This window comes from Heloderma suspectum, chromosome 7 (genome assembly GCF_057233095.1).
Source record: "Heloderma suspectum isolate Gila_16-S chromosome 7, 16-S_ref, whole genome shotgun sequence".
Classification (NCBI taxonomy): domain Eukaryota; kingdom Metazoa; phylum Chordata; class Lepidosauria; order Squamata; family Helodermatidae; genus Heloderma; species Heloderma suspectum.
The window spans coordinates 33,895,287-33,909,622 of NC_139464.1; the positions used below are offsets into that span (position 1 = coordinate 33,895,287).

The following is a 14,336-nucleotide window of genomic DNA, read 5'->3' on the forward strand; positions in this document are numbered from 1 at the left end:
GGCAGTAAACGCTTTAAGCTCACCTGTGCCGGTACGGGCGGGGGCGGGGGCAGCCCACCCCTCTGGCTGTCGGCGCTGCCCGCCACGCGAATGCAGTCGCAGAGCTCCCCTGAACTGGAGTTTGGCCGCGGGGCGGAAAGGGGTTCCGCGCTCTGGGGGCAGCCCGCCCCTCCTGCGCCCGGAGGCCCCCCCTTGCCTTCTGCTGAGCGGGGCTCCGGGCTTCTGCCCCGAAGTCCCGCCCTGAGGCGGCGCCGCCGCACCAGTCGCCCGGCTGGGTTTGCCGTCGGAGGCACAGGAACAAGGCCTCCCCCGCACCCGCAGCCCGGAATTTCTCCCGGGTCGAGCCGTGTCGCTTGGCGCGGCGCTGGCGGTCGCCCCGGCTCCTGGCTTCCTCGTCGCACAGCGCGCCTCGCCCTCGCTTGCGGCGGAGGAGAGAAGCGGAGGCCGCGCGAGCGCCGCTGAAGCGGCCCGGCCGGCCGCCCGCGCGTGCGTAAAGGCGGCTACGGGTCGCTTCGCGGCGCAGGCAGCCCTCGGCCAAGAGCCGCTTTCGGGCGGCTGCTTCCTCCGGCCGGGACGTCCCGCCCGCCGCCTCTAGACCGAGCGGCGGCGCGCCCCGTCCCGTCCCGTCCGTCGCGGCCTCCCCGCGCCGCCGAAGGAGGCGGCCCGGCGCCTCCTGCGGCTGTTGCGTGCGGGCTGCTGGGAGCCCGGGGTCCGCGGAGGGGCAGGGCGCCGCCGGCTGCGGAGCCGCCATGGCGCTGCCGGCGCCGCTGAGCGCGGCGCAGCTGAGGCGCCTGGAGCAGCACCGCTACAGCGCGTCCGGGCGCTCGCTGCTGGAGCCGCCGCTGCAGCGCTACTGGGCCTGGCTGGTGGAGCGCACGCCGGCCTGGCTGGCCCCCAACGCCATCACCCTCGGCGGCCTCGTCCTCAACCTCCTGCCCACGCTGGCGCTCATCGCCCACTGCCCCAGCGCCACCGAGCAGGTACGCCCGCCGGCCCCGCGAGCGCGCGCGGCCGCCCCCGGCGCGAGCCCCTCCGCGGGGCGGCGCTCGACTTCCGCCTCCCTCTTCCTTGGCGGGGCCCTGGGCGGAGGGGAAGCCTCAGCCGCCCCCAGGGGGGACCTGGGCGTGGGGGGCAGCTGCGGGCGGGGGGGACGGCGGCTTGAGAGCGCGGAAGGGGCCCCGTGCAGCGGGGACCGCCGGCCTTAGCCTGGGGAGCCAGCGCAAGACAGAACAACGCGGCCTTGGTGAAAGACTCCGCAGGTTTGGGCTGCTGCCCTCCTAAGACGCGTTTCCCTAGACCAGCATGGGCTAGACCAGCTTTGGAACATCAGAAGTGCCCTGCTGGATCAGACCAGGGGTCCATCTACTCGAGCATTCTGTTCATACAGTGGCCAGCCAGCTGCCCACGGGAAACCCACAAGCAGGACCTGAGTGTAACAGCACCCCCCCCCCCCGTGTTCCCCAGCAAGTGGTGTACATAGGCATACTGCCTCTGATACTGAAGATAGCATAGAGCCATCAGGACTAGTAGCCATTGATCGCCTTCTCCAGGAGTTTGTCTATAAGAACTTCCCCAGCCTGGTGCCCTCTGAATGTTTTGAACATCCCTAACCATTGGCCGTGCTGGCTAGGGCTGATGGAAGTTGCACCATCTGGAGGGTAACATGTTGGGGAAGGCTGCCCTAGATGTAGTTCTGTAGAAATATGGGTAAGATTGTGCTGTTTCAGCACACTTACTTTTAAGGTAAGCCCTACTAAGCTCAATGGGACTTCCTCCTGTCTATGATTTGCTGCCTTACTAGGTGGCAAAAGCTTTTGTGGACTCGTGTCCACTTTACGTAGCTTATGCCACTATAAATCTGCTAGTCTTTCAGGTGCCTCCTTAGAAATTGCAGTAGGGGCAGTGGGATTCTAAGGCAGCTGAAAGTGGTTTGGGAAAGGCTCTGCATTCCATACTTTCCATGCATCTCTTGTTGCTCTGTTTACGGGGGGGGGGGGGGACCTGCAGAATCTGTTTGCACAAACCTGCAGAATCTGTTTTAAGAGGAGGTGACAGTGGAATGAATGTATACAACAGGAGTGCCACTCTTCTTTCAAATGGCTTTCAGTTTTCTTGAAAACAAACAAAAATAAACCTGTTGCCTGCCTCCAGAATCTAGAATTAAGTCTCTTTGTGGTATCCAGTAGGATTTATTCTGAAGTAAGCACGTGTGGGGCTGCAGCCAGGCCTTGAGCTGTGATCTTAGGGCAGAGATGGGGAACACATGGTCCTGTCAATGTTGGACTGCAACTCCTATCATTCCTCACCATTGGTCAGCCTAGCTAGGGCTGATGGGATTTATAGTCCAAGAACTTCTGGAGGGCCGCATGTTCCCCACCCCTGTCTTAATGTTATGGGAAGCCTCAAAGGGTGGGGGGAGTTGGTACAGTAACTTAAAAAGTTTAGAGCTTTCCCATGTGATGGGTGTGTGTGTGTGTGTGTGTGTGAGAGAGAGAGATGAATACAGAGGAGTTGCCTGATAACCTGGATGAGCACCAGACATCTCTCCTCTAGGCAGTGCTTCTGCTGTAGACATGTTGCATTTTCCTAGCCCTCCCTGCAATACTTTGTCAATAAGAAGATGGAATTTGGGTACATGGATGGTGGAAAGTGACGTCTTGCTACAAAAGGTGATGTCACTATAAATGTGCCTTCTAGGTGTCATAGAACTCCTTTTGTTTGTTTGTTTCAAGGTGTGGAATATCATACTGCGTGGAATGTCATTGTGCAAGTCTCATGGGTATCTGCTGTACAGTGCCCATTGGTAATGAAAGTAGACTGAATGCTTAAGTTCCAGTAATGTTTTTCTGGTGCTCGTTAGGTTCAGTGAGGAGTATGGGTGCAGTATGTTTACTGATACTCCAGTTACCTGCCTCTTCCTACCTGCATTGGCAACGAATGCCTGTGGTATGTGCCAAGTGGCAGGACTCCTTCTCTCATTTGTACCACTTTAAGGTTTTATTTGTACTTCTGTTTTTAATTTTAAAAATCCTTTCTGGATGTACTGCCCCAGTACTGGGGAGGTTATTCAGTGGCCAGTTTCTCCTTTTCTTCTCCCCCTACCCCTCAAACCCACATTGTATTTCCACCTACTGGATTTCCCCCTACCCCAGCTTCTCTGTTAGAAACTGACTCTCCTGATGTGCAGCCCCATTTTTAAAAAAAGGCTGCACATTGTAGCAGGCCTGGTTTTGGTTTTGCTAAACAAATCTAATTCCTGCCTCAAATCTATTGAGGATAGAGTATTGCACTGCTAGTGATACCGTCAAAGCTTGCATAAATATAGTACTATGTGGGACAGGGGGTTCCTTAAAAATGGTCTAGAATAGCTCTTAATAAGACAAATATGCTCTAGCTTTAAATTAAGCAATACAAGAGTATGGCTAAAACAACAAAGAATCTTATGGCACCTTAAAGACTAACAGATCTATTATGGCATAAGCTTTCATAGTGGCTGTGAAAGTGAATGCTTCTATTGGTCTTCAAGTACCACAAGACTTAATTGGTTGCAACAAAAACAGCTACTCCTGCGCAATATAATTACTTAGAAATTAGCAGGACTGGCTTCCAAGTAAACACTAACAGGTATCTGTCCTTCCTGTGTCTGAACCACAACTAGTCGAAGTCGAGTTTAGACTTGTTTTTTAAACTTGTTCTCCACTGACTCAAAGGGCAGGGCTAGATCTAATGGGCTTAAATTACAGGAGGGTAGATTTCAGCTGAACGTTAGGAGAAGCTTCTTGGCCATTAGAGCTTCCTGACAGTGGAGCCAATTACTGGGGGAGGTGTCTTTCCCTGGGTGGAAGTCTTCAAGTAATTTGTTGGGGATGTTCCAGGTCTGGACTTCTTGCATCTAGTAGAGGGTCAGACTAGATAGCCTAAAAAGCCCCCTTCAACTCTATGGTTCTATGAGAAAAGCTGGAAAATATGGCTTGGGAAGGAAGTTAGTTTACTGATAGCCCAGTCCTTAGAAAGATTAGTTGGTACAAAGTTGACCACAACGCTCTGAAAACTAGACAGCATGTCAGTAAATATCCCCATCGTGCTCCTGTTTGGTCTGTTTGTTTTATGATGCTGATGATGCTCAGCTCTACTCGTCCTTGTTGTTGGAATAGCTGGGGCAGTGAAGGTGCTGGACCAGTGCCTGGAGGCTGTAATGGGCTGGATGAGGGCCAATAAACTGAAGCTAAATCTTGACAAGACGGAAGCTCTGTGAATTGGTGGTTCCCGAGTCTGGGAACTGGGCAAGCGACCTGTCCTGGATGGGGTTGCACTCCCCCTGAAGGAGCAGGTGCATAGCTTGGGAGTACTCCTAGATCCATTCTTGTCACTGGATCCCCAGGTAGACCCTATGGCCCGGAGTACTTGGGGCCAGTTTTGGCTGATCCATCAGCTACAGCCTTTCCTGGGCAGGGATAACCTAGCCACAGTATTGCATGTGCTAATAACTTCTGGATTAGACTACTGCAATGCACTTTACATGGGGCTGCCCTTGAAGATGACTTGGAAGTTGCAGCTAGCACAGCTAGACTGTTGACCAGGACATCACATAAAGACCATATAATGTAAGTTTTAAAGAAATTGCACTGGCTGCTGATACGCTTCTGGTGGGACTTCAAGGGGCTGGTGATGACATTTAAAGCGCGCTCTCTCTCTCTCTCTCTCTCTCTCTCTCTCTCTCTCTCTCTCTCTATAAAATGCCTGCCTGAGGATTGAGATCTGTTGTGGGATGTGGGAGAGGGCCTTCTCTGCTGTGGCACCCTGACTGTAGCATGCCCTCCCCTTCGAGGTCCAATTGGTGTAGACATTGGTTTCATTTCAGCACCAAGTTAAAACATGGCTTTTCACCAAAGCCTTTGAGGACTAATTAAATTCCCTGAAGTTGCATGCTGTTTTAACTGTTTCATTGTTTTAACTTTTCTAATTGATGCTTTTAGCTGTTTAAATTATTCATTGTTTTGTACTGTTTAAATAGATTTTATCTGTACCGTGCCCTGAGATCGTAATGATATTGGGCAGGATACAAATGTTTTAAATAAAATAAATAAAATATGCAGGATTAAAACCATGCAAAGCACCTTTGTTCTGGCTGATACTGGTGCCACATGCACTAGATTGGTAATAAATAGACATAAGCACCTGCAAATTTTGTTTTCTTAACAAATGAAAACTGGGAAAGAGACAGATTGAGAATCTACTTTTTAAAAAAGGTTTTATTTTCTCTGTGGCTCTGATATTGGTTGTTGTTCACACCAAGATTCATTATGCTCCAGATTATATACTCTGACCTGAATTTATATAGATCACTGGACTACTGCTGATCTTGATTCTGTTTGGCACAGGTGCTGTGGAAATCGGCAGTTCTTGGAGCGGGGGTGTGGGGAGAGAGCCCTCTTTATTTCTCTCAGCTTAACCGATTGCAGTAGCAGGAAGCTTGAGGTGCACGATATCACCCAAATACACTCCATCAGAAACAGTGCCTATACAGGGCTGCTGTTGGTAAAAATACTAACTTCCTAACACAATGTCAGTGCCTTCCCCACCTTCTAAACAGCCACAGTGGAACATGGTGAAGCTCTAGGGCTGTAATCCTATCCACATATGGAATGTGAGCCTAAGCATGTCTGCTCAAAGTCAGAAGCCATACTTGAGATGAATGGGACTTTCTCCTAAGAAAGTATGTGCGTTTAGTAGCGTTTAGTTGGGAGCAATGTACTCTGCAAACTTGCTCCCAAGTAAATATTTATAGCAAGGGAGGGCAACTTGCGGTCTTCCAGATGTTGTTGGATGGCTGCATGTTGAAGGAGTAGCCTGGTCAGAGGACTAACCATCTTAATCTATTGGAACAGCCTCCCCCAGCCTGGCACTCTCCAGATGTGTTGGACCACAAGTCCCATCATCCCCAACCAGCATGGGCAGTGGTTGGGGCTAGTAGAAGTTGTAGTCCAATATATCTGGAGGACAACCAGGTTGGGGAAGGCTGCTGTAGTGCTTTTCCAAATGTAGAATAAAATGTCCTGGTGTGCGCATGTGTGTTGAATTAGCACCTTGAATCTTTTTCTTGTTCAGATTGTCAACTCTTCTGAGATTAATTAGACTTAAGTATAGTGTGCTTAATAGCTTACTAAGAATATGCCTAAGATCTGCACGTAATTAGCCAGTAGCTGGTTGTGACCTTTGCTCTCACTTTACAACAAAGATGTGTTCTAGGTAGTAAATGCTTTCCACTTTATCTCCGGCACCTTATGCCATTTGTCAGGATACCTGCTACTGCATTTCTGGCCCAAGCTTTTCCCTTTTTGGGTGAGTGTCATGTTTTAATTCACAGAAGAGAAAAGAAATGGCCTTTCCCCATTTCAGAGCCGGCGTACATTTTTGTCAAAGATGCAAGTACAGAATGGGGGGCAAAATTGTCGGATGTGTCTTTGCTATAACTCCTCAACGCTTATTCACTCATTGGTTTATTATTTAGATGTGTTAGTTGCCTGTTAAGCTGGCCTCTAGGAGACACTACAACAAACTGGAAACATTCAGGGAAATGTTCTGTCCCCCCACCCCCAATTTTTCATATGGAAGAATTTCTGGAAATTTTACAACTCTGACATACAAAAATTAAAACAGAAATTAAAACAACAAATCTCATACTGGGAGAAAAACAGAATAATCAAACCTTGTCAAAGTAAGACACTAAGATAACTATATTGGCTTTACAATAAAACTTAGATACATAATATTAAAATATTTTAAATATTTTAAAGGCCTGGATGTACAAAAAGGTCTTTGTCCGGCACCAAAGATGTCACTGTAGGCATGAGGCAGGCCTCTAGGGAGAGTGTTCCACAGCTGGGGAGCCACCATTGAAAAGGCCCTCTGTCTTGTTGCCACCCTTCACACTTCAGATGGATGCGCACTCACAGAAGTGCCTCAGTTGAACATCATAAGGCACAGGTAGGTACACATGGGAACAGGCCCGTAACAGATAAGCATGTTTCACTATGACTTCTTGGATGGCATTGGAATTCATTTCATCTTTTCTGATAAAATGAACACTAACATGCCTGGCAGGTTTTTATCCAATTCTATAATTGTACCTCTGGAAATATTTTCTGAGAAACATCCCAGATTAAGAGTTTTTGTTTTGTTTGCTAATGCAAACATGCTGAGTGAGGACGGACAGCATAAACTCAAAATGGCATAATGGACATTTCTAGCAACTGTCCCTGGTCTGCCTGATCCCTGTTCGTATCTGGTAAACAAAGTGCAAGGCCAGCAAACTGTGCGGGAGTGACATTCACTGAAATTATATCATGCGAGCTTTTAAAAAAAGGAACTATATTTATGTACAACATTTGTATACCACTCCATATATATAACAGATTCCAGAGCGGTGAGCATAAGAGGTACAATAGTTAAAAGGTAAAAAGATTAAAACACCATATTAAAATGATTAAAAACAGAATACCAATAAAAACCATGGCTGGTAATTAAAGAAATGCTTCCTGGCACAGAACTGTTTTCAGGAGGTGCTGGAGGCAACACAGTGTTGGTGCCTGCCTGATTTCCAGGGACAGGGAGTTCCAAAGAAAGCGGGCTACCACACTGAAGGCTCTTCTCCAGGTGGACTCCAGTCTGGCCACAGGTCCATGTGGAACCACCAGGAGCGAGCCCTCTGATGACCTCAGTGACCGGGCAGGTTGATAGGGAAGGAGGCGCTCTCTCAGGTATCCTGGTCCCAAGTTGTTCAGGGCTTTGTACACTAGTACCAAAACCTTAAACCTGGCCAGGTAGCGAATAGGCAACCAGTGAGTACTGTTTGCTAAACACAAAAACAAGGGAAGTCAGAACTGACCTCCTAGGCAACTGTTGCATAAGCCACATGTTACAGCAGTTGGTGAATAGTGCCAGAACAGAATGTTTTTATATGTGTATTTCAGGCTCCTCCTTGGGTGTTCCTTTCATGTGCATTAGGACTCTTTATTTACCAATCACTGGATGCTATTGATGGGAAGCAAGCCAGAAGAACAAATAGCAGTTCTCCTTTGGGAGAACTCTTTGACCATGGCTGTGACTCTATTTCTACAGGTAACTTTTAAAAACATTTGTTTTTGTGTTAATAGGATTGGCAAGCAGAAGGTTTTCCACAAATGATACCTTGCAAATATTATTGCTGCATTTTGCTGCATTTTGTTTTCAAACTGCTTTTGTTCATTATTAGCACAATCTTGCACGTGCATTACTTGGGTACAGGATATGCTCCCTTTAGTGCTGGGCAATGTGTGGCCTTCCAGGTGGTGTTGCACTGCAGCAAGCATGGCCAGTGGTGAGGGATGTTAGGAGTTGTAGTTCAGCAACTTCTGGAGGGCCACATGTTCTCCACCCTGTTTTAGTGAATTTGAACTTCAGTTCTACTTCTTTACAACTTGTCTTCTAAGAAGTTCTTTGCAAACAGGTGCAAAACATAAGAGCTTCCAGCTTCAGTTACCCTGTCGAATCCACACATAGTCTGGTGGCTAAGAAGGATGTATCTTGTCCCCAAGAGCATCAGGCAGCTACCTCTGAGTAATGTACTTCCATGTACACATGCTCCTAGAACGTGGGCATATACATGTACCTGGAAGTGGGCTGTTTGCCTCTGGTTGATTTTTGCCTCTGGTGGGTGGGATTCTTAGGAAAGTAAAACATGTGACTGGTTATACTATCCTCACTCACAAGCAGGTCAAATGTGCAGACTGGACAGGTCTTAGAAAAGAGGGGAGAGTGCGGGAGGGGTTTTTTGGGAGTTGTAGTCCAGCGCATCTGGAGGCTACCAGGTCCTACTCATTGGTAAAAGAGCTGCATGATTATTTCACCATGAGTACAGCCTGCATTTCAACCATTGTTCTGTACCACATGGTTCTTGGTTACATGAAAACAAAATATGTATGTATTATCCTCAGAATAGCTATAACAACTAACTAAAGCTAATTGGACTTTTCAGTTTTTGTTGGTATTGGAGCCTGTTTAGCTGTTCGGCTAGGAACGAATCCAGACTGGCTGTTTTTTTGTTCCTTTGTTGGGATGTTCCTGTTTTATTGTGCTCACTGGCAAACCTATGTTTCGGGCATGCTGAAGTTTGGAAAGTAAGTGAACTCATGGATAATTCGCTCTGTGAATTGCATTCAAGATATATTTGCTCTTATCCTTAAACTGGCATAGCCGTAATTTGCTGCCATTATGTGCAAACTGCCCCTTAGTGTACTAGGTATTAGCTTTTCATTCCTAAAGAAGAGTTTACTTGTACTTTTTAAGTTTTGGAAATACTAAACTTCTTTCATGATAGTGAAAAAATACAGCTTAGTTCCTTTATGTTGTCTTGGCTAGTAATCATCCTGTGCTTTTAAAAATGAATTATTTTGAAATGCTATTTTTCAGCAGTTATCTCTCTAAATGTATGCTGGAATGTAATGTAGTGACCAAAAACACTTCGCAGAATTTCCCAGAAACTTGAGTCTTACATCTAACCAAGGTCATTTATTTATTTATTTATTTATTTAAAACATTTGTATCCCACACTATATCATTAAGATCTCAGGCATACAGATAAAATCAATTTCAACAGTATAAAACAATAAATAATTTAAACAGCTAAAAGCATATTAAACCATTAAACAAACTAATGCCAATTAAAATCTAAAACCATAAAACAGTTAAAACAGTGTGCAACTTTAGGGAATGCATACTGAATCACCTGAAGTTGTTTACATTGGGGTGAATCCCAGATTTGCTTTTGTAGGATGGAAACACTTTTGCTTTCCACCTATACCACAGTTTGTCCCTTTCAGCATGGTCTCCTGACCCTCTGTGTAGTATTTTCAGGGGTCTGGAGGGGCTTCCATCAGGTGGAAGGAGCAGAGAAGTCCACTTCCACCAGACCACTTGCATGTGCCTAAGTTTCGATCCAACCCATTTAACTTGGGTACATGTTTGATTAATCTATATTTGGTAAACAATTTCCTATTCATTAAGCACGCTAAAATCATTCATGCATCCCAGTCTTATTTCTCTCTCATTCTAGAGTTGATGTAACGGAAGTACAGATAGCCATAATGATGCTCTTTTTGTTATCTGCATTTGGTGGAACAACAATGTGGGATGCAAAGGTAATTGGATATAGCCATTACACTTGAATTATTGTATATTTAATCTATTTTATCCAGATATATTACTATTTAGTAGTTCCATCTAATCCTTTGTATTTTCCCCATATTGCATTTTGTTAAATGTTGGTTTTTATTTCCCTTTTAAAAATGAGACCTGGCTGTATATTATGTTTACTATAGGATGCCTTCTCCCCTGTAGTTCCAGTACTCTGTCTCCTCAGTGTTGTGATGTGCCATCCTATGCATGAGTTTAGAACTACACAAAGGAAAAAGACCCCATCTGCCATAAGTGATCTTTGTATTAAATCACTCAAATCATTTAAATACATTAATGCTCTGCATAGACTTTAATTCCATAATATTCTCAGTTCTGTACTCCTTATTGTATCAATCTTGACCCAGCTAGCACAATGTGCTGTTACTCAACACTGTTGTAATTCTACAATAGCATTGAAAGGTTGTGCTGAATTTATTGCCATAAGCCAGCAGAATGCAAATCCATTAATTGAGCAAAACAGCAGAGAAAATTATACAGCTCCTGCTTTAGAAGATACACTGCTTATGCCTGTATTGTAGAATCCAGAATCGCAGAGAGGACAGAGACAACCAGGATGTGCATTGTAGCAGCTTAACAAACATAACCCCAGTAAATGTGTAGGGAGGTGGTTGTCTGTCATCTCAATCTATGTGGTTCTTCAGCTGCTTGGAAATCCAGGAAATTGGATGAATGGTAATGCTGTATGTAAAGTGCATGGTGAGGGAGAATAGAAAATTGGCTCTAGACAATATGCTGTAAGCTTTTAAACAGCTACAGTGTAGCTCCCACTTGTCTGAATTCTCCTTTGGAACTGGACTGTTCTGGCAGGGTTTAATAGCTGTGTAGCTGTTAGAACAGTATAACATATTGCTAAATTTTATTAAGTATTTTTCCTCTTGAAATGCATGTTTTGTTCTGAAACGACTATACTCCATTGAAGCACTGAATAAAAAAACCCAAACCATTGTGCAAGTCATTGTTTTGCATGAACTGCTGGATTGTTTTGAGATATAAACATGGTTCACACATCACAGCAGTAAATCGTGGGTTAATTGCAGGGATGTGAGTACTGTACAAGCTCCAGTTTCAATGAACAATCTACAAATGCCTGATTTGTAGGTTGTGAGTGTGACATCTGAACCTGGATGCTCCGGGTTGTTTAAGGGTTAAACAACTCAGAGTTAACCTCTGATTTGTTCTTGGATTAACTCTGGTTTTTAACTCCCTAAATAACCCAGAGTGTCCAGGTTCAGACATCACACTCACAACCTACAAACGGGGTATTTGTAGGTTGTTTATTGAAATTGGAAACAGTTCACAGACTCCCGCAATTTGTTGCCATGATGTGCAAACAGCCCTATAGTAGTCTCAATAACAGATCCTTAGGCAAGTTTGTCTTCTAAAGTGTAACCTGGTAGGTTACAGAAAATTCATTTTTTTTACTTTTCTTTTTAATCCTCTGCTGCCTCTTGGAAGTTTCCTTGAAACTACATTTGAATAAGAAAGGTAAATACTTACGCTAAAGGTCTATTAGCTGGAGTATATGGATAGTGCAATTCCATAGCATGATATAATTTAAACTAAACAGGCAGATGGTGTTTGCATTCCTGTGGTGCTACTGCTGTTTTGGTCAGTGAATTTGGAGGAACTATCCGTTTTTCAGAAATATAGGTGATTGTATATAAAACTAGAAATTGGATGTTACTTGGGAATGTCAGTCCTTGATTCTGAATTTAAAAGACATATACAACCTTGGGTTTCCTAACAGAATTAAACTGCTATGCTCTTCATTTGATATTAATGGCATGACTGTGCTCTGCATTTAATTTTAGTGAAGAAAAATGGATAGTTCAAATCAGTAGTATGTTTCAGTAATGCTGGAATGTATTAAAACCTTCTAAATTTATATGTTTTTCCTGCAAGATTCCAGTGCTAGACCTAAGACTGAAGATGATTCCTGTTGCCGGTATAGTCGGTGGAGCAGTATTTTCCAGTTACAATTATTTCAGAGTAATCTTTGGAGGAGGAGTGGGGAAGAATGGATCTACAATAGCAGTAAGTCTTTTAGAAAGTTAAATGTTTGATACATGAGATTAACAGCACAATCCTATGCATGCCTATTCAGAACTCTCACTGAATTCAATGGTGTTTTATCTCAGATAAGTGTGCATATGATTACAGCTTAACATCTTAGGGAGAGCAATCCAATGGCTGCTAGACAGTGTCTAGATGACTATAGGATTTTTCGGTTTCTGGGAACAGAACTCGGAGCCCTGGCTCCAAGCTCGGTTCCCAGAAACCATGCTCCCTGCCCTCTCCCCTGCCGCCTTGTAGGCGGTGCGGTTCTTCCCCATCTCCGTGTGAGATTTAAAATTATATTATGCCCCCAACTCCTCAGTTGATCAGGCTGAGAGGTTTGGGATCTTTTGCGGTGGAGAAGGACACACACAACCAATGTAGGTGAAAGAAAAGGAGATTTATTGAAATAAAAGGAACAAATGAAAAATAGAACCTCCTCAGAGAGTTGCACGCTCTCTGAGGCTTAAGAGGTTACATGCCTCTCAGGTACAGGCTTAAACACAAAAGAAGTCTCAAGAAGCTACACACTTCTTGGTCAAAACTTAGTTACCCAAATGTGGTGCATTGAATGATTAAATATGCAGTCAGTCTGTTTGTTACGCATCTCCTGGTTTGGTCCATGCCACAACCGGCCCACTGGGCAACAGTGATACAGAGTCAGCCAGGGCCAAGCTTGAACCAAACCCAAACAGTATGACAGAACAAAGATTACTGCTCCTTATCTAAGCCCTGGACAGTAAAATCCTTCCCCTGAATTTTACCCAACACATACTCACCACATGTTATCAAGTACTTGGCCAGAGCACTTAATACGTGTCCTGTGGATCGAGGGTACTGTTGGCATGTGCACATACAAATGATCCAGATGCAACCATGCCCTTCCTGAGCAATGGCAAATCCAGGGGTTTTATACTATTTCTCCTCCACTGGGGCCTATGACATCAAAGAGGCGTTCCGTATGTTCTTTGTTGATAATACATCATGTCCCAAATTCCAGGACTGACGGTTGTTACTGACAGATTGACACCCCCTTCCGACTCCCCAACATCTCTCAAGATTGTTTTCTGGAGTCATAAAGTACCATTCTTTGTTATGAAAACATCTGCAGATGCCCTTCTTTATTGGCCCATTTCCATGTTCTGTAACTGATACTTTTCCAAGCTTTAGCACATACCAGAGCACCCCCATTTGGTCTTCCTGCAATAAAACCATTCATTCTCCATTCACACTCCCCCCTTTCCTGAACTGGGCTAGAATGTTTCATATGCACATGACATGAAATGGTTAGAAGTTAACCTTTGTACAGTTCATGATGTTCTCCATTGACACTTAAGTGTTTTGGGTAACAGGGTACACTCAGGATGTTTACAGTTCAAGTTACATTCAGGGTCAAGCTTTGCATACATCATTTTAGTTTCGTACCGCATACATTACATTTCAAAAGAGGACAAGAGTTCATTGTGGCATCTGAAGTCTACAAGGTTATCTACTAGGAACAGGGAGAGAAGTTATAGAGAGAAGCAACCTTTTTTGACAAAAATCAAGTAAAGGTGGAGTTAAGAAATGAGAGAAACTAATAGAAGTGATAAGATATTAAAAGTAAGATGTAAACTTAAATATTTAAGGGAAATATATATGGATATAAGGAGATATAAGGAAGACAACATAAAAAAATAGGAAAAATAAAATCACACTGTCATCCACGCTCGTAAACGCAGCGCAGAGCGGGCGAAAAGGGGACGTTCCTAGGGGAGGAGACCACGGAAGCGTCATTATGACACTTCCTATGCGCTGTGCGGCCTCCCCACTTCCCGCTTTGACCTCCCCAGCTAGGCAGCCAAAATCGGCTGCCTAGCCACAAATGCAGGGTGGCTAGAGCGTGGAGGAGAGGATCCCCTCCATGCTCTGCCTGCCCTGCATTGGGTAGTCGACCGCCTTTGAGTTCAAAGGTGGCCAACTATCCCGATAGGATTGCGCCCTTTCTGTGACATTAGCTGATGTTATTAGATCAAATGTGTACTCAGTTTTAGTGTGTCTTCTCA

The 14,336-nt window shown here is 45.0% G+C and overlaps 2 protein-coding genes across 6 annotated transcripts in view; one reads left to right on the forward strand and one right to left on the reverse strand.

Moving 5' to 3' along the window:
• The window catches only part of LOC146339506 (uncharacterized), a 60,666-nt gene extending 59,706 nt beyond the window's left edge, over positions 1–960 (reverse strand). For 2 of the 3 annotated variants that reach the window (XM_084809594.1, XM_084809593.1), the window contains exon 1: positions 24–833. In XM_084809594.1, the coding sequence (XP_084665720.1) occupies positions 24–751 (728 nt within the window). In that variant the 5' untranslated portion in view covers positions 752–833. Of the gene's footprint in view, positions 1–23 lie in introns of all 3 variants that reach the window. The other variant, XM_084809592.1, reaches the window with a different exon arrangement.
• CHPT1 (choline phosphotransferase 1) overlaps positions 1–14,336 on the forward strand; it is a 22,734-nt gene continuing 8,398 nt past the window's right edge. For 2 of the 3 annotated variants that reach the window (XM_084809582.1, XM_084809583.1), the window contains exons 1-5: positions 1–980; positions 7,974–8,121; positions 9,017–9,158; positions 10,094–10,178; positions 12,139–12,270. In XM_084809582.1, coding sequence (XP_084665708.1) covers positions 750–980; positions 7,974–8,121; positions 9,017–9,158; positions 10,094–10,178; positions 12,139–12,270 — 738 coding nt within the window. In that variant the 5' untranslated portion in view covers positions 1–749. Of the gene's footprint in view, positions 981–1,206; positions 1,260–6,797; positions 6,988–7,973; positions 8,122–9,016; positions 9,159–10,093; positions 10,179–12,138; positions 12,271–14,336 lie in introns of those variants that run through there. The other variant, XM_084809584.1, reaches the window with a different exon arrangement.